This window comes from Podarcis cretensis (assembly GCF_951804945.1).
Source record: "Podarcis cretensis genome assembly, chromosome: 17".
Lineage (NCBI taxonomy): Eukaryota > Metazoa > Chordata > Lepidosauria > Squamata > Lacertidae > Podarcis > Podarcis cretensis.
Window position 1 is genome coordinate 4,069,189 of NC_137187.1, and position 18,628 is coordinate 4,087,816.

At 46.2% G+C, this 18,628-nt stretch overlaps 1 protein-coding gene and 1 pseudogene across 4 annotated transcripts in view; both read left to right on the forward strand.

Annotated features, from left to right (window-relative positions):
* Positions 1-1,780, forward strand: part of LOC307206118 (large ribosomal subunit protein mL49 pseudogene) — a 15,794-nt pseudogene extending 14,014 nt beyond the window's left edge. The window contains exon 2 of the transcript in view: positions 1,713-1,780. The product of the transcript in view is annotated as a large ribosomal subunit protein mL49 pseudogene (transcript). The remainder of the gene's footprint in view (positions 1-1,712) is intronic.
* CHD4 (chromodomain helicase DNA binding protein 4) overlaps positions 536-18,628 on the forward strand; it is a 27,749-nt gene continuing 9,656 nt past the window's right edge. Inside the window, exons 1-27 of one of the 3 annotated variants that reach the window (XM_079960213.1) lie at positions 536-672; positions 1,966-2,145; positions 4,826-4,953; positions 5,123-5,317; positions 5,689-5,807; positions 6,482-6,723; positions 6,946-7,073; positions 7,229-7,364; positions 7,791-7,972; positions 8,081-8,320; positions 9,170-9,373; positions 9,466-9,671; positions 10,082-10,213; positions 10,763-10,859; positions 12,266-12,457; positions 12,553-12,753; positions 12,946-13,083; positions 13,683-13,804; positions 13,917-14,090; positions 14,385-14,526; positions 15,039-15,170; positions 15,287-15,404; positions 15,809-15,933; positions 17,329-17,593; positions 17,703-17,875; positions 18,095-18,278; positions 18,375-18,461. In XM_079960213.1, coding sequence (XP_079816339.1) covers positions 2,049-2,145; positions 4,826-4,953; positions 5,123-5,317; positions 5,689-5,807; positions 6,482-6,723; positions 6,946-7,073; positions 7,229-7,364; positions 7,791-7,972; positions 8,081-8,320; positions 9,170-9,373; positions 9,466-9,671; positions 10,082-10,213; positions 10,763-10,859; positions 12,266-12,457; positions 12,553-12,753; positions 12,946-13,083; positions 13,683-13,804; positions 13,917-14,090; positions 14,385-14,526; positions 15,039-15,170; positions 15,287-15,404; positions 15,809-15,933; positions 17,329-17,593; positions 17,703-17,875; positions 18,095-18,278; positions 18,375-18,461 — 4,159 coding nt within the window. In that variant the 5' untranslated portion in view covers positions 536-672; positions 1,966-2,048. The remainder of the gene's footprint in view (positions 673-1,965; positions 2,146-4,825; positions 4,954-5,122; positions 5,318-5,688; positions 5,808-6,481; positions 6,724-6,945; positions 7,074-7,228; positions 7,365-7,790; positions 7,973-8,080; positions 8,321-9,169; positions 9,374-9,465; positions 9,672-10,081; positions 10,214-10,762; positions 10,860-12,265; positions 12,458-12,552; positions 12,754-12,945; positions 13,084-13,682; positions 13,805-13,916; positions 14,091-14,384; positions 14,527-15,038; positions 15,171-15,286; positions 15,405-15,808; positions 15,934-17,328; positions 17,594-17,702; positions 17,876-18,094; positions 18,279-18,374; positions 18,462-18,628) is intronic. The other 2 variants (XM_079960214.1, XM_079960215.1) reach the window with 2 other exon arrangements.

Sequence of the window (18,628 nt, forward strand, 5' to 3'; positions counted from 1 at the left end):
TGAGTGATGGGGGGGGGGAGATTGTTGTGGGTTGGGCTGGAAGAGCCAGGGAAGGAGATGAGGGTAAGGTAGTGACTATTATGGGATGCTCAGGGCAGGGACACAGTGCCTGTGGGAGGAAAGTGGAGGGAGGAGGAGGAGGGGGGGGTGAGCAAGGAGAGAATGTGATTATTATGGGATACCTCGGTGGGGGGGAAGGGTGGCCACTGTGGTATGTATGAGTAAGGGCGAGTATTATGGGATGTTTCCGCATGGTGGTGGTGGGGGGGAGCGGATTACTGGACGGTGCCCCGCAAGGACTATTATGGGATGCTTCGGTGGTGGGGGCGGTGGGGGGGCGATTATTATGGGATGCAGGGCTGGGCTCCCGAGTTTTGTGGACGGGGGAGTATTATGGGATGGCTCGGTCGAGGGGTGGCCTGTGTGTGTGTGTGTGTTACTGAGGTGACGGGGGTGGGACCCGTCGCCAAGGCGCCGTGGTGGTGGTGGCGGGGGGGGGGGCCGGGCAAGGGAGCGGGCTTATTATGGGATGGAGGCGGGAGCGCTGAGGAGGGGCGGGGCTTGGCCGGGGCTTTTTTTCCCCCCCCCCCCCTTTAAGAGGCGGCGCTGGAGCCGGAGCCATTTTCCCTTCAGCGGCGTCGAGAAATAAGAAGCCGGGGCGCCCGGAGTCGGGTGAGGGCGGGAGAGGGGCAGGAGCCCGGAGAGGGGGCTTTTTTTGTGGGGTGAGTGGGGGGGGGGAGAGAGAAGAAAGGGAAACCGCCCTGGATATTGGGGTGGCGGGGGGGGGGGGACGAGGCACCGCCGCCCTGCAACCCGGGCGACCCGCCCCCCCCCTCGCCCCCTCTCCCCCCCTCACACAACTCCCCACAGCCCCTCACGGTGGGGGGGGGGGGAGAGAAGGGGGTGGGGTGCCCTCGTCTTTCTTGGGGGGCGCCTGGAGAATATTAGCCCCCCCCCGCAGACACGTGTTAGGGGGGTGCCTTGTATGTATATATGTGGGGATATTATCTCTTCAGTGTGTCCCCCCCCCAACCCGTGGCAAGAGGAAACCCCCCCCCATCCCAAACCTCGACCTTCCTTGCCATAGCGCTCGCCCGCCCCCCCCCCCAACCTTCAATAACTGCTCTTCTCAGCCAGCCCCAAAATAAATGTTCTGGTTTGGGTCTTTTTTATTTTATTTTATTTCCCCCCAGCCCCCCCCCCAGTTTGGGTCTTTTCCTCTCCCCCCCCCCTCCCCATAGCTAGGAGGAGTGGGACGGGTCCGACAAGTTTCTCAGCTTCCCTCGAAGCCGCCTTTTTGTTTTACAGCCTGGTCCAAAACTTTAATTTCTGTTTACGTCAGAAGGAAAACGGGGAGTTTAGCTTTTTATTTTATTTTTATTTTAAAATCCCAACTGCCCATCAGGAGACGCCAGGACATCCAGAGAAGAATGAGTGGGCTTTGTAAAAATTAAAATAAAAAACCAGCCCCTCATTTCTTATAGCATTTCCATTGCACGTCTTCTAGTGAGTGGGCGTTTTTTTTTTTTTTCCTTTCCTTTTTTTGTCCAGGAGCTGAAACAAACTCTCTGGGTGGTGGTGGTGGCGGCTTTGAATTATGGTAGCTTTGACCACAGAGGCGCCACCAAGAGGCATTTCTTGACCCAGGGGAGGTGGGTTGTTGCTCCAGGCTTTTGTTTCCCACCCCCAGGTTTTGTCTGTCCAAAATACAGGTGGAACCAAACTGGGAAACCCCAAGTCGGTGCCGCCTGTCAAGATCCTCATAATAATGAGACGGTGACTCGGATTAATTTGGCATTGGCCTGAAGGCCTTCTGAGATGAGTGCTTGGACCAAGCTGCTACCTAGTTGTCTGGCCCTCCTTGCCGCTGCCACATTTCTCCAGAGATCCAGAGGCTGTCTTTTGGCTGTTTCTTATAAAAAGGCTGCGACTTTTAAGCTTTCTTTTCCTTCTCTCTCCCTATAGCCCATTGCTGGCCTTAGTAGTAAGGAGGCGCCGAGATAGCAGGAGCTTCTTGAGCCCTCGGATTGTCCTCCGAAACAGAGGACATGGCGTCGGGTATAGGATCGCCATCGCCATGCTCTGCGGGCAGCGACGAGGAGGAGATGGAGATCCTGCTGAACAACAGCATCCATCAACACCAAGGTATATATATCAGCTAGCAGAAGAGCGTTGACGCCTTCGTTTTGGGGGTGCTATGGTGGCTTTTTCTTGAACTAAGGAACAAAAAGAGTTCTCTCCTGTTTTGCATGCTTTAGACCAGTAATGACAAGGTCATGTTCTTCCTGCTTAATCCATGCCTTTGCTTAATGGGTTTTGGTGGGGGGAAGGGGAGGCATCTTGCCCTGTGTTTCTGATAACTCTTCTACATAGACATGATGGGAGAACTTGATAGTTTGGATCAGAGGCTGAGGGAAATTTTTAAAAAATTGTTCTGAACTTCTTTTCACCCGGGCTGCAAGATTTATCATTGACTGCTATAGCTGCTAATGTTTTAGATGTCTCATTTGGTTGCCTCTTTCCATGGCTTCCGGCTGAGTCCTCCTCCTGCTGCCTGGAGAGGGCTTCCTATAGATCCTGCTCAATCATTCTGAATACTCTGAATACGTAGCTTGTCACGCTAGCTTTGCTTTTGAATGAACATGAATGGTGGCTGCGAAAAGACATGGCTCAGGTGAAAGTTCTGTTTACTAGGAACTTCTGTGTGTGTGATAGAAAGTATCTCATTCCTTGTTATTGCGTCCCTTTTCCTAAAGGTGTGATGATGGACTTCATTGTGGGGAGGGCTTGTGGGGGAGGGGGGAACCTTTCAAGTGGATTGACTGAAGTGATGGTGGATGACAGGTTCTTATGCACATTTCAAGCTGCTTTGAAGGGAAATACGAAGTGGAAGGCTTTCTTTCTCTTGCCCACTTGAGAGCTCAACTATGTCTTGTGTCCAAAATGATCTGTGCCCTGGGCTGTTGCATGACCCACTTTCCTCCCTAGCCACACCCTGTGGAGCTTACTTCACAGCTGCTCACCTGCATTTTGGGTTGAATGTGGCCTGCACCATGTGGCAGGGACATGGGAGCAATGCATTTTGTTGTGTATCTTCTTGCCTTGGTACCTTTCAGAAGAATTGTAGTTGAGCTCAGTTGTACGGAGTGGCCACCTATTGATTTGGGTTGAGTGCAAGAATATCCCTAGGAACAGGGTGAAGGTCTCCTGGCCTCCAAAGTGCTTTTAGCGCTTGGCCCAGCTGGGAGTTCAGGGGGGCAGACATGGGAAACACCTCTCTTTTACCATTGCTGGATGCTAGAAGGCCTAGAGAAGAGGTGCAGATGAGGCTTGAGGAACGGAGCCTGCCTGAAGTGCACGGGGAGGGAAAAACATGGGAAAGTCTTGCTGAAGGAAAATACTTCTGGCACAGGATACATTTGCTGGTTTGGGAAAGCAAGGCTCCACCCTGTGCCGTTTCCCCTCTGCTCCTTGTCCTTTGGTTGCAGCAACTGCTGTGACCTGTAGCTTCCCCCATCCTGCCCAGTGCCTGTGGTTAGGAGGCCATTTTCCCTTGGAGGGAGAGCTTGTGACTCTGGCTGCGTGTAATGGGCGGGGGTGGCTGCTGAGGGGGGAGGGGAGGGAGAATGGCTGGTTACTGTGGATCTTGTCACAAAGGAAGCTGCCGGCTGGCTGTGCCCCTCTGGGCTGTTGGGGGTTGGAGAACAGATGGGAGTGTGGTCTGTCGGGTTAAGGAGTGACATGTTTCTCTGTGTGTGTGTGTTTGTGTGTGTGCGCGCGCTCGTGCTTGTGCATGCATGCGCGTGCACCCACATGAGAGGGGGAGAGGGAATGAGTTAAAGCTTGCATTTGCATAGCGAGGAGGTGATTTGTGAGTTGTGAGAGGGCTGGCACCTGAATTAGCACCTGGTGATTGTTAGTACTCAGAACCTCCATTTCAGTCTAGGTAGGATGGGAGAGTTGAAGCAGCGTCCCGTTGAGTTTGCTGTTAGCTATGAAGGTTTCTTCAGGGGGATTTTGAGGAAAGTGGGAGAGAATGTTTGTTATACCCTGATCATTATCTAGCAGGTGTATCTTCAGAAGTTCTTGCTTGCAGACTCATATTTTTCATTTGAAACAACTTGGTAAGGGATGAAGGGGGCAGTGCTTTGCTATTCAGTTGCATTAAAAACCAGTACTGTTCCTAGTCTGTATTTTGCTCTGGTGCTGGACTAAACAAATGTCTTCCATATGGAATAACTTCACTAAGCAAGAGGTAGAGGAAGATGCATGAAGACACTTAGTCTTTGCTGGTGCATTGGAAGAATCTTGAGGCAGGTGGCACCATCCTCATTCACTAGGTGAGACCTTAGATTGGTTGAATGCCCCTGGGCAAAGGACCCCCTACCTCTCTTTGAGTTGCATTAGGTTTGTGAGGATACAGGAGGAAGCTAGTATAGGAAGAGCTTCCAATTTCTTTCAATGAAAGCTCCCTGTATACAATTTTTGGGAGGAGATCAGAGATGCCTTGTTCTCTTTAATCTGTTAACCCCAGTTTTGGGCTAGTACTTCAGTCTGCAGTTACTTCAGTGCAATAGCAGGAGGTTGAACACTGGAATCACACCCATGGGAAAAACAATGGGGTAGTGAAAGGTAATTCAGAAATGGGCCCAGTTCAAAAAAAGAGGAAGTGAGGAGTGACCCTATTGCATATGGTCTAACTTGGGAGTGTGGCAAAGCAACAATGGACCAAGTACAAGTGGGGTGTAGTCTGTGGCAATGTGAAGGAACACCTAGGCATTGGAAAATGATTAGTTACCCCTGCTGCCTTCATAATTTCCCTCAGAGCCGGAAGAAGAGCCAGAGGAAGAACTCTTATCAGAGGCAGAACTGCCAAAAATCAAGAAGAAGAAGAAACCCAAGAAGCTGAAGGAACCTAAAGTGCCCAAGCTTAGTAAGCGCCAGAAAAAAGAGGTAAGAAATAGAGTAGGACTTGTGGCTGAGAGGGGGGATGAGGGAGAGAAAAGCAGCTTAATGTACAGATGGGTCTGCATGTTGATTACATTACAGCCTTGCTTCCTTTTAGAAAGAATATTTTTTGGGTGCTGATTTATGTGCTTTAATTCTTCCCTCCCCCCTCCAGCTTGGAGACAGTTCTGGTGAAGGAAATGAATTTGTGGAGGAGGAGGAGGAGGTGCTGCTGCGCTCCGACAGTGAGGGAAGTGACTATACCCCTGGGAAGAAGAAGAAGAAGAAACTTGGGGCAAAGAAGGAAAAGAAGAGCAAAGCCAAGCGCAAGGAGGAGGAAGAAGAAGAGGATGAAGATGATGACTCCAAGGTGAGAAAATCCAGAATGGCTCATTAAATCACATGAACACGTGGTTCTACTGCTGCTATAGTGGTTACCCTCGCTTATCTTACTTGTTTTTGTACTTTAGGTTTGGGAGGGACGTGGGGGGGGGCACAACACAAGGTGCTGCTAAAAGAGGGTGATGTTTTCCTTCTTGGGGGTCTGAGGGAATTCCCTGTCCTGCTTTTGTAGGGTAGATGTGTGTGTCTTGGGTTCTTCTTCCTTTTGGCCCAGTCCTCTATAATTTCCTGCTGATCCTGCCCTTTCTTTGACAAGCTTCCTGCTCATGGTAGGAAAGTGTCTCCTTGTTGAAACTAGTATCTTTTTAACTAGCAACCTTTCCCTGTCCCTTTCTCCAGGAACCTAAGTCTTCTGCCCAGCTTCTAGAGGATTGGGGCATGGAGGATATTGATCATGTTTTCACAGAGGAGGATTATCGCACTCTTACCAATTACAAGGCTTTTAGCCAATTTGTCAGGTGCGTCGTTCAGTCTTTTCATATATTGAGAATGCAGGGCAAGAAAGACTTAATAATCTAGCAGACGATGTAATATTGAAGTGTATTATCTGCAAGTCTCTGGTTTAGTTTTTTGTTGAATGGCAAATAGGCATGCTACTTTTTCTGTGCCTTGATACCTCATCTAAAGCAGGGGATAATACTACTTGGCTTACAAGGCAGTTGTAAGAATTATTGAGATAATTTATGTGAATTTCCATGAATGTTTTTATATAGAAAATGCTATATAAATTATCACAGTGTTCCAGGCTTGGGCACTTGGGTGTTACAGAATAGTTGGATTACTGTAGCAAATGGGTTAGGCTGCAATCCTAACCCTCATTGGATTCAATATGGCTTACTTCTGAATAGGCATGTTTAGATTTGCATGTTAACTATTAGCCATAGAAGGATGGAAGACAAAAATGGAGAGCCTAAGTAATTAGTCTCAAAAATCTTCGGTTTGTGGCAGAGTTGGGGACTTAGGAACATACCTAGCTTTTCTAGGAATACTAGAAAATGTTCTTCTCCCATGTGTTAGTTGGCTTCAGGGGCAATGGGAGGGGCTAACAGTCTTAAGAATAGGTTGTGAAGTTTGAGCTTCCCAAAGTCCAGACCATCCAACAGTGCTCTTCTCTTTTTCTTCCCCCATGTAGGCCACTTATTGCTGCTAAGAATCCCAAAATTGCTGTCTCAAAAATGATGATGGTGCTTGGGGCCAAGTGGAGAGAGTTTAGCACAAACAACCCCTTTAAAGGGAGCTCTGGGGCATCCGTGGCAGCTGCGGCAGCTGCTGCTGTGGCTGTGGTGGAGAGCATGGTAGCTAACGTGGATACAGCTGTTCCTCAGCCCCCAGTTGAAGTCCCGCTTCGGAAGGCTAAGACCAAGGAAGGCAAAGGTGAGGTGACCATATGGGGGCTGTTGTGATGATGAGTGGGGGGAAGGTAGGGGTTCATAAGCTCTGTACCTTCTTCTAGCAACTTTGATCAACTGTACTGCAGGGCACCCATTAATTCACTTCTGGAAATCTCTCATAAGATTTTACATTTCCCTTTAAAGCACAGCTCAGCTGGGATCTAGGTACCACTTAATAATGGAGTGATGATGGTCTGTTTTCTAGGTCCCAATGCCCGAAAAAAACCCAAGGCTAGTCCTCGTGTTCCTGAGATCAAAAAACCCAAAACCAAGAAGGTGGCACCCTTGAAAATCAAGCTGGGAGGATTTGGCTCCAAGCGTAAAAGATCATCTGTGAGTTTTTCTTTTTCTGGTAAGAGGGTGGGAATTTTCTCTTGGCCACATTGTCTCTTGCAGGATGTGGGTGTGTGGGGCAGCCTCAGTAGCACTGGGTCACAAAGTCAGTTTTCACATTCCTTTACAGTATATATTTATTTTTGTACCTCCAGAGTGAGGATGATGACCTGGATGTCGAGTCAGACTTTGATGATGCAAGCATCAACAGCTACTCTGTGTCAGATGGCTCTACCAGTCGCAGCAGCCGCAGCCGCAAGAAACTAAAAGCAGGAAAGAGGAAAAAGAAAGGTACCGAGCTCTGCTTGGCTCATACGGGAGCTGTGTGGAAAGTGTTGTGCTCAGGGGCAGGGATTTCATGATTGCAAGTGTCTGGAGGGTGGTTGGGGACCATTGGTATAAAATATTTGCTATTGCGTACCTAGGGAAGAAGTCAAACTCTGCAGACTTAAAAGATTGAGGGATTTTCAACGGGACAAGACACGCTGTGAGGAAAACTTAAAGTTTGTGTTACGTCTTTTTATGGTACACCCATAGCCATTTTCCTGCTCTGACGCTTGGGATACAATAGTGATATCCAGGCTGTGCTCTCTAAATAATAATTTTTTGCTATCTAGATACTGCTCTGTGGTATGAGGTTGGAGTATCCTCCTTGTTGCTTGAACCTGCTGCTTGCTTAATTGTTTAAAAGCTTTCTCTACTACCTTGCTCTGCTAGGAGAAGAGGATTCTGCTGCAACTGTTGATGGCTACGAAACGGACCACCAAGACTACTGTGAGGTGTGCCAACAGGGGGGAGAGATCATCCTGTGTGACACTTGCCCTCGTGCCTATCACATGGTTTGTCTGGATCCAGATATGGAGAAAGCGCCAGAGGGCAAGTGGAGTTGCCCGCACTGTGTGAGTTTTGGGTTCTATGACGCAGCTAGAGGCCTGGGAATGCAGGGTTAGGAAGACAGCTTGAGGGACTTCAAGCATTTTTGGTCTAACGGATTCCCTCCCCTATAGGAGAAAGAGGGTATCCAATGGGAGGCTAAAGAAGATAATTCTGAGGGTGAAGAGACCATGGAGGATGCTGTGGGAGATGCAGAGGAGGAGGATGATCACCACATGGAGTTCTGCCGTGTCTGCAAAGATGGAGGAGAGCTGCTCTGCTGCGATGCCTGCCCTTCTTCTTACCACATCCACTGTTTGAATCCACCTTTGCCAGAGATTCCGAACGGAGAATGGCTTTGTCCGCGTTGTACTGTGAGTTCCTGTGCTCTTCCACAAATGGGAAATACAAGCTGGAATTTGTGGGAGTCCCCTGAGTGAGATAGCATTTGAATCAAGATGGCTCACGCTGAAATCCTGCTCTGAAAAGCATTTGAGTACATTTTTGGATCCTACTCTCCAGGCAGATTAATTTTTTTGTGGTTAAAAAGTGAGCTAGCACTATGTTCATCTGCTGCAATAGGAATCAGTTTTTGCCAAGTATTTAGAAACAAAGTTAGGTCCTTGTGTGTAAAGGGAGAGTCTAGATTAGCATCTTGTGATAGGTCCAGGGTCTGGGTTCAGTGGTTGACCCATAAATATTAGAAACAACATAACAACCAGTAAGCTTGTAATACTCCCTCCATAAATGTATGAGGGTCTTTCTCATACAGAATCATAGAATTGTAGAGTTCAGTACCAACAAGACACTACCTTCAGCATTGCCTCCTGGACTCTGGCCAAAATGTTCTTTATAGGAAGCCTCACGTGTCTTTTAGCCCAAGCATCTTCATCTGTTATGTCTAGGTTGTATTCCCACGCCTGGTGCAATCCACCTGCATTTCCCATCTTGCAGCTAATCTACAATTTATAAAGAAAATAATTGGAACCTTTGTAGTTCAGTCAGTAGGACAGGAGACTCTTGTTGTCACAGTCATGTGTTCAAGCCCCATGTTGGGCAAAGTATTCCTGCATTGCATATGTCTGGGGAAACCAGATGACCTTTGTGGTCCCTTACAGCTCTCTGATGACTCTGTGATTCTAAATATGAAGCAGATTGGATACAATGCTGTTCAAAAGCTGTGGTGGGGACTGATTTCTAATCCCATGCTCCATCTTCTCCAGTGTCCATCTCTGAAGGGTAAGGTGCAGAAGATCTTGACTTGGAAGTGGGGGCAGCCCCCACCAGCCACGCCAGTGCCACGACCGGCTGATGCAGACCCAAATGCACCTTCTCCGAAGCCCCTGGAGGGAAGACCCGAGCGACAGTTCTTTGTCAAGTGGCAGGGCATGTCCTACTGGCATTGTTCTTGGGTGTCTGAACTACAGGTAAGCAAAAGGCATCTTTACTAGAAGCAGAGCAAAGAAATTGGCTAACCCCATGTCAGGATGGTGTGTAACTGCATCTGTTTGTACCTCAGCTGGAGCTGCATTGCCAGGTACTGTTTCGCAATTACCAGCGTAAAAATGATATGGATGAACCTCCTGCAGGAGATTTTATGGGAGAAGAAGAGAAGAGCCGTAAACGTAAGAACAAGGACCCAAAGTTTGCAGAGATGGAGGAGCGTTTTTACCGTTATGGAATCAAGCCAGAATGGATGATGATCCATCGGATTCTCAACCACAGGTGAGGAAAGAGGTTGAGATTGCCTCAGTCTCTGAAACATGAATGGTTGAACATTCCTGAGTTGAAAGCGACCCTAAAAGGTCCTGAAACACTCAAAAAGGAGAAATTCAATTCCAATTGTCTCTAGCCAAATGAATGTAAAGACACACCTTACTTTATATATTGTCTTTCCACACTCACACAAACATGTAAAGAATAATATAAAATCAGCAACACCAACAAAGATAAAATCAGTAAGAACCAAGAAATCCAAACACACAATTCAGCCTCCTTTTCCGTGCCTCCTCTGGTTCCCTTCATTAACTGTATTTGGGGGGGGAGGGCGCAAAACAGGAACAATATATGCAGTTTTCATCCTTTACAACTTTACATAGACTGTGATACTCATTTAATCTCTCTCTCTCCTTTAGCATTGATAAGAAGGGGAATGTTCACTACCTTATCAAATGGAGGGATCTACCATATGACCAGGCTTCTTGGGAGAATGAGGAGGCAGAGGTACAGGATTATGATATCTACAAGGCGGCATACTGGAACCACAGGTGAGCATGGATTTCATTCTTTGATAAATGGGTCAGATGAGAGAAAAGCCCAGCTGGGTTGGTAATGTGAATTGAAGCATAGCTATCCTAAGATCTTTGTAGCTTTCTCTCTGAAAGGAGAAGGGTACTCTACTGAGCCCTGGGATGCTTCATTTGGAGGAGTTTCTTCTTTCCATTTGCTGTGTTGGAAGTACAGAGTCTTTTAAATACTGAAATACTAAATAAGATGGATAACAATGTGTAATAGAAAAAGAAGCATGAAATTAGATTAAAGGTGTCTGAAAGAAAGTAATAGAAGTGGAAAGAAATTGCAATTGAGTAGATTGGAAGTCTAACACAAAGGTGGGGTGAGGGGTGGTGGGTGGTGATGGGAAAAGGAATTATCTGTGGGATTGAGTGTAGATATGTTGAACATTTTTAAGGACTGTATGTTTGTATATTCACAATATGTGTGTATTAATGTTGAATTATTTTAATAATAAAAACATTTCCAATAAAAAAAAGGAAGTACAGAGTCTATACAACCTGTGTGCCTCTTTTCTTGCACAGGGAATTGATGAGGGGTGAAGAAGGAAGGCCTGGAAAAAAGATAAAGAAAGTGAAGTTGCGGAAATTAGAGAGGCCCCCAGAAACACCAACAGTGGATGTGAGTTAATGGCTTTGAGGGGTGTGGAAGGGAGACGCAAGAAGGGGAAAGGACATGGTGGTCCTGCCATTGTATGTTCACGGTCGGAGACAGTATGTTCTGTAGCTGGAGCGAAAACTACGTATCTATAATGCTTTTGATCACCAAAGCAATCCTTTGTAATTTTTATGCATTCTGTGGAATCTTGGTCCTGGACCAGTTTTGATGGCGTTAAGTTGCAGAAGCATAGGAGCCAACTGCTAGGGAATGAGGTCTCTTCGCCCCTCCCCAAATACAATATTTGAGCCCCCCCTCCCAAGTTGATGGGCAGTGCCACTCATGGTGTGTGCTGTGTCTTGTGATCAATTATTTTATTCAAGTTGGCACCCCGAGAGTAGCTCAGGCCAAAGACAGTGAGGTGGAGCAGTTTGCCCTTTTTTTGCCATGGGTGGAAGAGGGATAAATGCAGGCGCACAATCTAGGTCACCAACCTTCTGTAAAGAGGGAATATACTGCTGTACAAAGATAAAGTAATATTCATCAGAGCAAAGGATCTTGTCTACTGAGCTACCATCCTCTGCTGCTACTAATTTTTTTGTGTAGTATCGGAAGTCCCCTAGGTGCTATACAAGGGTCTCCATATTTCAAAGAGCAAAAACCTGGACACTCACCCACCACCATAGGGGCACCCCATCACCACCAATACACATCTCCATCAGGCGCAGAGAGAGAGAGAGAGACTAGATGGAAGGGAGGGAGAGAGAGAGAGGGTGCAATGTTGGAGGGCACCGGGGAGGGAGGCAGCTGGCGTGAGCCAGTCACGCGCTGAGAAAGAAATTTTGCCGAGTTCTGAAAGTTCCCCCTGCACACCCATTTTCAGGAGCGGGATCCCGGATATGTCTGGGGAAACCAGGACATATGGCAGTCCTATGCTATACAGAACTCGCACCATTCCTGCCTGAGGAAATTACTCTTGACTTTTCAAAGGAAGCAACAAGCTTCCTTTTTGCATTGTGTTCCTCCCTTAGTTCTTGCCTGCTTTGCCCATATCCTGTTCTCCCCAAACAATTTTCACTAGTAGAGGTTTGAATAAAATATAGGTTACCCTTGATGTGGTCTTAATATACTTTGCACCTCCGCATGAAATGGTATGCATGTATGAGGTACGTAGCTTAAAAGCTGCACAAAGCTGGTGTGCTAATGTCCTGTTTTAATGTTTATACATACATTGAGCACGTAGAACCCTGCTTAGATGAGGTGGTCTTTTTAAAAAAAATTAAACATGTGCCATGCAGTCAGTTTAAAACTTACTGTTGCGCCCTAGGCTGAGATATTACATGTTATCCAACTGGGCAAGACTCAGCTTTCTCTAATAGCAGCAGTAGCAGAAACTGAACATTTTTGATTGCTTTTCTCCATCTCTGCAGCCAACCGTGAAGTATGATAGACAGCCTGATTACTTGGATGTGACTGGAGGAACCCTGCATCCTTATCAGCTTGAGGGTCTGAACTGGCTGCGTTTCTCTTGGGCTCAGGGCACAGACACCATTCTGGCAGATGAAATGGGTCTGGGAAAGACTGTCCAGACAGCTGTGTTTCTGTATTCTCTTTACAAAGAGGTGAGGTTCCAGAAGACCTTGACATGCACACATATATATCATTATTCCGGAAGTCTGTTTCCTGCTGTCTTAACATCAGATTTATCTGATTGTAGGGACACTCTAAAGGACCTTTCTTGGTGAGCGCTCCATTGTCCACCATCATCAACTGGGAGAGAGAATTTGAGATGTGGGCCCCAGACATGTATGTGGTGACTTACGTGGGGGACAAAGACAGCCGGGCCATTATCCGTGAAAATGAATTTTCCTTTGAAGATAATGCTATTCGTGGGGGAAAGAAGGCCTTCAAGATGAAGGTATTACAGCAAACTAATTGGAGTTAGTGCCTCTCTTGAGAACTTTGTAATGTTGCAGGTTCCTGTGTGAAGCACTGAATGCCAAGTAATCTCAAATGATGGAAAGCTGGGTTTTTGTGAGTGTGGGTCTGGCCTGTGGTTATACCTTTCCTGCTATTTGTTTCCCTAATGTGCAACTTCTGATCCTTGCAGAAAGAGGCATCTGTGAAATTCCATGTATTGCTCACTTCTTATGAGTTGATCACTATTGATATGGCCATTCTAGGCTCCATTGACTGGGCCTGCCTTGTAGTGGATGAAGCGCACAGACTGAAGAATAACCAGTCAAAGGTAGGGAGAAATTTATCTTGGATCTGTAAACTCTTTATTCCTTTTCCCATGTTTTATGACTCTGATTAGAGGGGCTTGCCAAGATTAGACACTGCTCTCTCTTTCTAAACTCAATGTTAACAAACTTTTCAGAAAACTTCTCACAAGCAGCATTTTTACACTGTGTGTATATATGTGTGTGTGTACCCATGTATGAGGAAGCTATTAACCCTCAAGAACTGCTTTTGTGTGTGCTGTGCAGCAGCTCCTAATTTTGTGCACTATGATTAAGGATTGTTCTTGTTTTAAAAGAGGGGTGAACAGTGCCTTATTTGAACATGCTTGTTTTGTTTTTGTTTTTTAAAAAACTTCATGTTAGTCTCATATTTGTTATTTTCTGTGTTGTATTGGAACAGTCTGATGCTCCTCAGGCTGGCCTCCATAGTCCTTTAATTGTTGATAGGTTATTGTAGTTTTACAAAAGCTGAGAACTTGCTTAGAGATTACACGATCGGTGTCTAGTCACCTTCTTTGCAGATCTGTATGTTTGGAAATATGTTGTGAGTTTGGTTGACTTTCTATCTTTCCTTTTCTTGCTGTGCCCTTCACACTTCCTTCAGTTTTTCCGGGTGTTGAATGGCTACTCTCTTCAGCACAAGCTGCTACTCACAGGGACACCCCTGCAGAACAATTTGGAGGAGCTTTTCCACCTGCTTAATTTCTTGACGCCAGAAAGATTTCAGTAAGTCCTGCAGTGTGCACTCAAGCACAGCTTACCTGTTGGGTTGCTGTTCCCATGTTTCTTGTTGTTGTTTTTTGATTTCTCCTGACTGTCTGTCTGACTTCCCTCATAGCAACCTAGAAGGCTTCCTGGAAGAGTTTGCAGACATTGCCAAGGAGGATCAGATCAAAAAACTTCACGATATGCTGGGCCCACACATGCTGAGGCGCCTCAAGGCTGATGTCTTCAAGAACATGCCTTCTAAGACAGAGCTTATTGTCAGAGTGGAATTAAGTCCTATGCAGAAGTGAGTGTGGGAGGATAGTCCTTTACTCCTTTAGCGGAGTTTCTTGACATTAACAAGGTTTAGCCTATGCTTCAGGGTCCTGGAATTCTAATATGCTCACTTTCCTGTTCTTGGTTTGTCTCTCATGCTGATCGGCAGCATAAAGTATACTTGTACTGGCTGCTTTTCTGAGTACAAGGTGGGAGAATGGGAGGGGAGCTGTGCTTCAACAGATAGTTCTGAGGTAGAAGCGAAGTGTTTGCAGCAGACCTAAGAAATAAGTAATCAGCAATGTGAATATTCATATTTTTACAGAAAGTACTACAAATATATCCTGACAAGGAACTTTGAAGCACTGAATGCCCGGGGCGGTGGCAACCAAGTTTCTCTACTCAATGTGGTTATGGATCTGAAGAAATGCTGCAATCATCCCTATCTCTTTCCTGTTGCTGCCATGGTAGGTTCTGTCTCCCAGAATTTCCCTTTCAAGTGCTCTATACACTTTGCTCTTAATTGTCTAAGCACTGGGGAATGGGCCTGTTGTTTTATCTCCCCTTTTCTGCTTAAACCTTCATCCTGATCTTAAATGTTGTCATATGTATTGGTTTTATGAAGCACAACTATCATTTGAGGGCATGGTTGTGAGCAGCAGTTGCCACATCATTAGTAATTGGAGGGAAGTTTATAACTTGATCATCATCTCAAAAGACTGAGAATTGGCACAGAGCAGGAAATTTATTAAGTAATAGGCCATCTGTTTCTTGCTATGCTGCCTTTTGTATGGAAATAATAGGGCAGCTGCAAAAAATAGGGAGAATTGCTAGAGAGGCATAGGTAAGAAAAATGAAGTGGAAGTCAACACAGGGTAAGCTAAGCTGTTTGACACTTGTGAATCATTAATGGTCAGGACAACAATTTGAAGAATACTTTCCCTCCCTTCTTCACCCCCCTTTTCAATTCTTCATGCAGGAAGCACCAAAGATGCCCAACGGCATGTATGATGGTAGTGCCCTAATTCGGGCCTCTGGGAAGCTGCTTCTGCTCCAGAAGATGTTGAAGAACCTCAAGGAGGGAGGTCACAGGGTGCTGATCTTCTCTCAGGTAACCAAGAGCTATTGTGTAGTGGGGAAAATTTTCCAGATGGTGATGGGTTAGCTAAATGCATTTTGTGCATTTTTACTCCAACTCATTTCTTTGTCTCCCTCCTGCCCCCCAAGATGACTAAAATGTTGGATCTGTTGGAAGACTTCTTGGAACACGAAGGATACAAGTATGAGAGAATTGATGGTGGGATCACAGGAAATATGCGTCAGGAAGCCATTGATCGCTTCAACGGTATGTTATGAGACAGAGTACATAATGGCAGGCACCGTTACCCTTGGCAGGAACCAGAGTTCCCTTCTCATACTTTGCTAAAAATGTCAATTCACCCTTTACAACTACTAGCAGGGCAGCTGTGTTACTCTTTGAGCTGTCACAAAACCTCTTTGCTGTAACAGGCTGACACATTTGTTAGCATATAAGCGTTCATGGACTACAGTCCACCACCACCTGATACAGCGGACTGTAGTCCATGAAAGCTTACACTATAACAAATCAATTAGCCTTTAAGGTGACACAGGATTCTTTGTGATTACGCTTTATAGTATCCCTGCTCTATTTGGAGAATGGTGAAAATGAAGGTCTGGATGATCCAAGTATGTGATAATCTGACAGTATCTCGTCTCATTTATCTCTAGCTCCTGGTGCTCCACAGTTCTGTTTTCTGCTTTCCACCAGAGCTGGGGGGCTTGGCATCAACCTCGCCACTGCTGACACCGTGATAATCTATGACTCTGACTGGAATCCACACAATGATATTCAGGTGAGTTTAAGCAGCAAAATAAAAATCTCCCCCCCCCCCCCCCCCCGCATTGCAACAGTGAGGAGGAATCTGGAAGCAGCCACTTGCATTTTAGAGTAACTATAGCTTACTGTGGTTAATCTCAGCTATGGCTAGTGAAAACAGCTAGTTCATAAACTGGTTTGTTTCAACTAACCATACTTAAGAGTTACCGCAGTTTGTCAGCAGCAAGGCCACCTGCTCTCAATTGTAAACATGGCATTCCCCTTCCAGAACACCCAAGTTGAAGGTAAATCAAGGGATGTATTCTGGTACGTTCCGTGGCTGTATAAAAGACAACCATTGGGAGCAACGGGCATGATCATTGCCCAGGAGTGTGACAGGACTTGGTGTTTCATAGAATTGTAGAGTTGGAAGGGACCCTGAGGATCATCTAGTCCAGCTATCGGCAATGTAGGAATATGCAGTTGTCCCATATGGGGATTAAACCTGCAATCTCAGCGTTTTCAGCACCACGCTCTAACCAACTGGTGGCCAGTGTGGTGTAGTGGTTAAGAGCAGTAGTCTCATAAACTGGTGAACCGGGTTCGTGTCTCCGCTCCTCCACATGCAGCTGCTGGGTGACCTTGGGCCAGTCACACTTCTTGAAGTCTCTCAGCCCCACTGACCTCACAGAGTGTTTGTTGTGGGGAAGGGAAAGGAGAATGTTAGCCGCTTTGAGACTCCTTAGGGTAGTGATAAAGTGGGATATCAAATCCAAACTACTCTTCTTCTTCTTCTTCTTCTTCTTCTTCTTCTTCTTCTTCTTCTTCAACTGAGCTATCCAAGTTCAAATAAGGGATAAAAAGAATGCAAGTATAAAGGAAGGTGCAAGGGGATCTTTTTGGGATATGGCTAAAGAACAGGCAGGAATCAGAAGGAACTGAAGTTATACAGAGGCTAGGAAGCAGGAAAGCTGAGCAGAGTATGCTGTATATAGCTTGGGATTGACCTTAATATAGCTTTGGATTGACTTTAATGCTGTTAGACGAGTCAACTGGGAAACCGTGTGATGAATAGAATCCCGAGCTTTTTTGAAAGTACTCTGAAGTAAAAGCACACTCTAATGGTCCCCATTAAAAGGAAGAAAAAATTACAAGGGGGTTGGATGGCTATACCATCTGTGTTTAGTGTAAAGCGAAAGTAAAACCTTTCAGACTCCTGCTATTCTACAGGAGGTGTGAAAGCCCAAAGCTTACCTAGGAACATTCTTGTAATGCTAGGCTGTGGTTTGAAATGGCTTGGAAGGCATACTAATGTGGCAGTGGGCAAAGGGATAGGACTGCTTTAGGAAGGCAAGGAAATGGAAGGACCCAAAGGCAGCAAAAGGGGGTTTAATGAATGAAGACTGAAAGAGTACCCTTTTCTCTCTCTCAGGCCTTCAGCCGTGCTCACAGAATTGGACAAAACAGGAAGGTGATGATATATCGATTTGTCACACGAGCATCTGTGGAAGAACGGATCACGCAAGTGGCCAAGAAGAAAATGATGTTGACCCATTTGGTTGTGAGGCCAGGGTTAGGTTCCAAGACTGGTTCTATGTCTAAACAGGAACTGGATGACATCCTCAAGTTTGGTACTGAAGAGCTTTTCAAAGACGAAGCCACGGAAAGTGGCAAGAATCTACGTAATGTGACACAATGTGAGTGAAGTGATTAACTTTCCTTTAGTTAGAGCTTTTGCTCTGTCCCCTTTCAGCTATCCAACAACTCCTTGATTACAGCAAGACTGTCCTCCTCCCCCTCCTCCAGGTGATATCAAGGAAAACGAGGATGGCAGTGTCATCCATTATGACGATAAGGCAATTGAACGCCTACTGGACCGGAACCAGGATGAGACGGAGGATGCTGAGCTTCAGGGCATGAATGAGTACCTGAGCTCTTTCAAGGTGGCCCAGTATGTGGTGCGTGAAGAGGAAATGGGGGTAAGTGAAAATTGACCGCCTGCTTTCTGATTCATTTATTTCTTGGTGCAAAGGCATTTACTGCTGATGGCTGGAGGATGGAATTCTGGAGCAAGCGTGGGTTTGAAGCTTCAATCCTAAACCTCCTTACTAGGGTGAAAGCTTTACTTGAAGGCATTGGGATTTCTGAGTAAGTATGCTCAGAACTGCCTCTTCACGTTTCTAATTTTCCTCTGTTAGGAGGAAGAGGAGGTTGAACGGGAGATTATCAAACAAGAGGAGTCTGTGGATCCAGACTACTGGGAAAAGCTGCTTCGTCACCATTATGAGCAGCAGCAGGAAGACCTGGCCAGGAATCTGGGGAAGGGCAAACGCATCCGCAAGCAGGTCAACTACAACGATGGCTCGCAGGAAGACCGAGGTAGTTGTGCGTGCGTGAGATAGGAGGAAGCGGATTTATAAAAACAATGGTTGGGTTTTTCCCAGGCAACTTACTTTGGGCATTCTGTTTATTTTCCAGATTGGCAAGATGACCAGTCAGATAATCAGTCTGATTACTCTGTAGCTTCTGAGGAAGGAGATGAAGATTTTGATGAGAGATCGGAAGGTATGTTGAGGTGTTGTGCATTTGGACTCTTTGATTCTGGGAAAGCGCAATATGCTCTGAGCTACAGTGATGTAGTGGGGTAGAGCATCAGGGCAGAACTAGAGACCACCCACTTGGCCATGAAGCTCTCTGGGTGACCTTTGACCAATTGTGACCTCTCAGCCTCA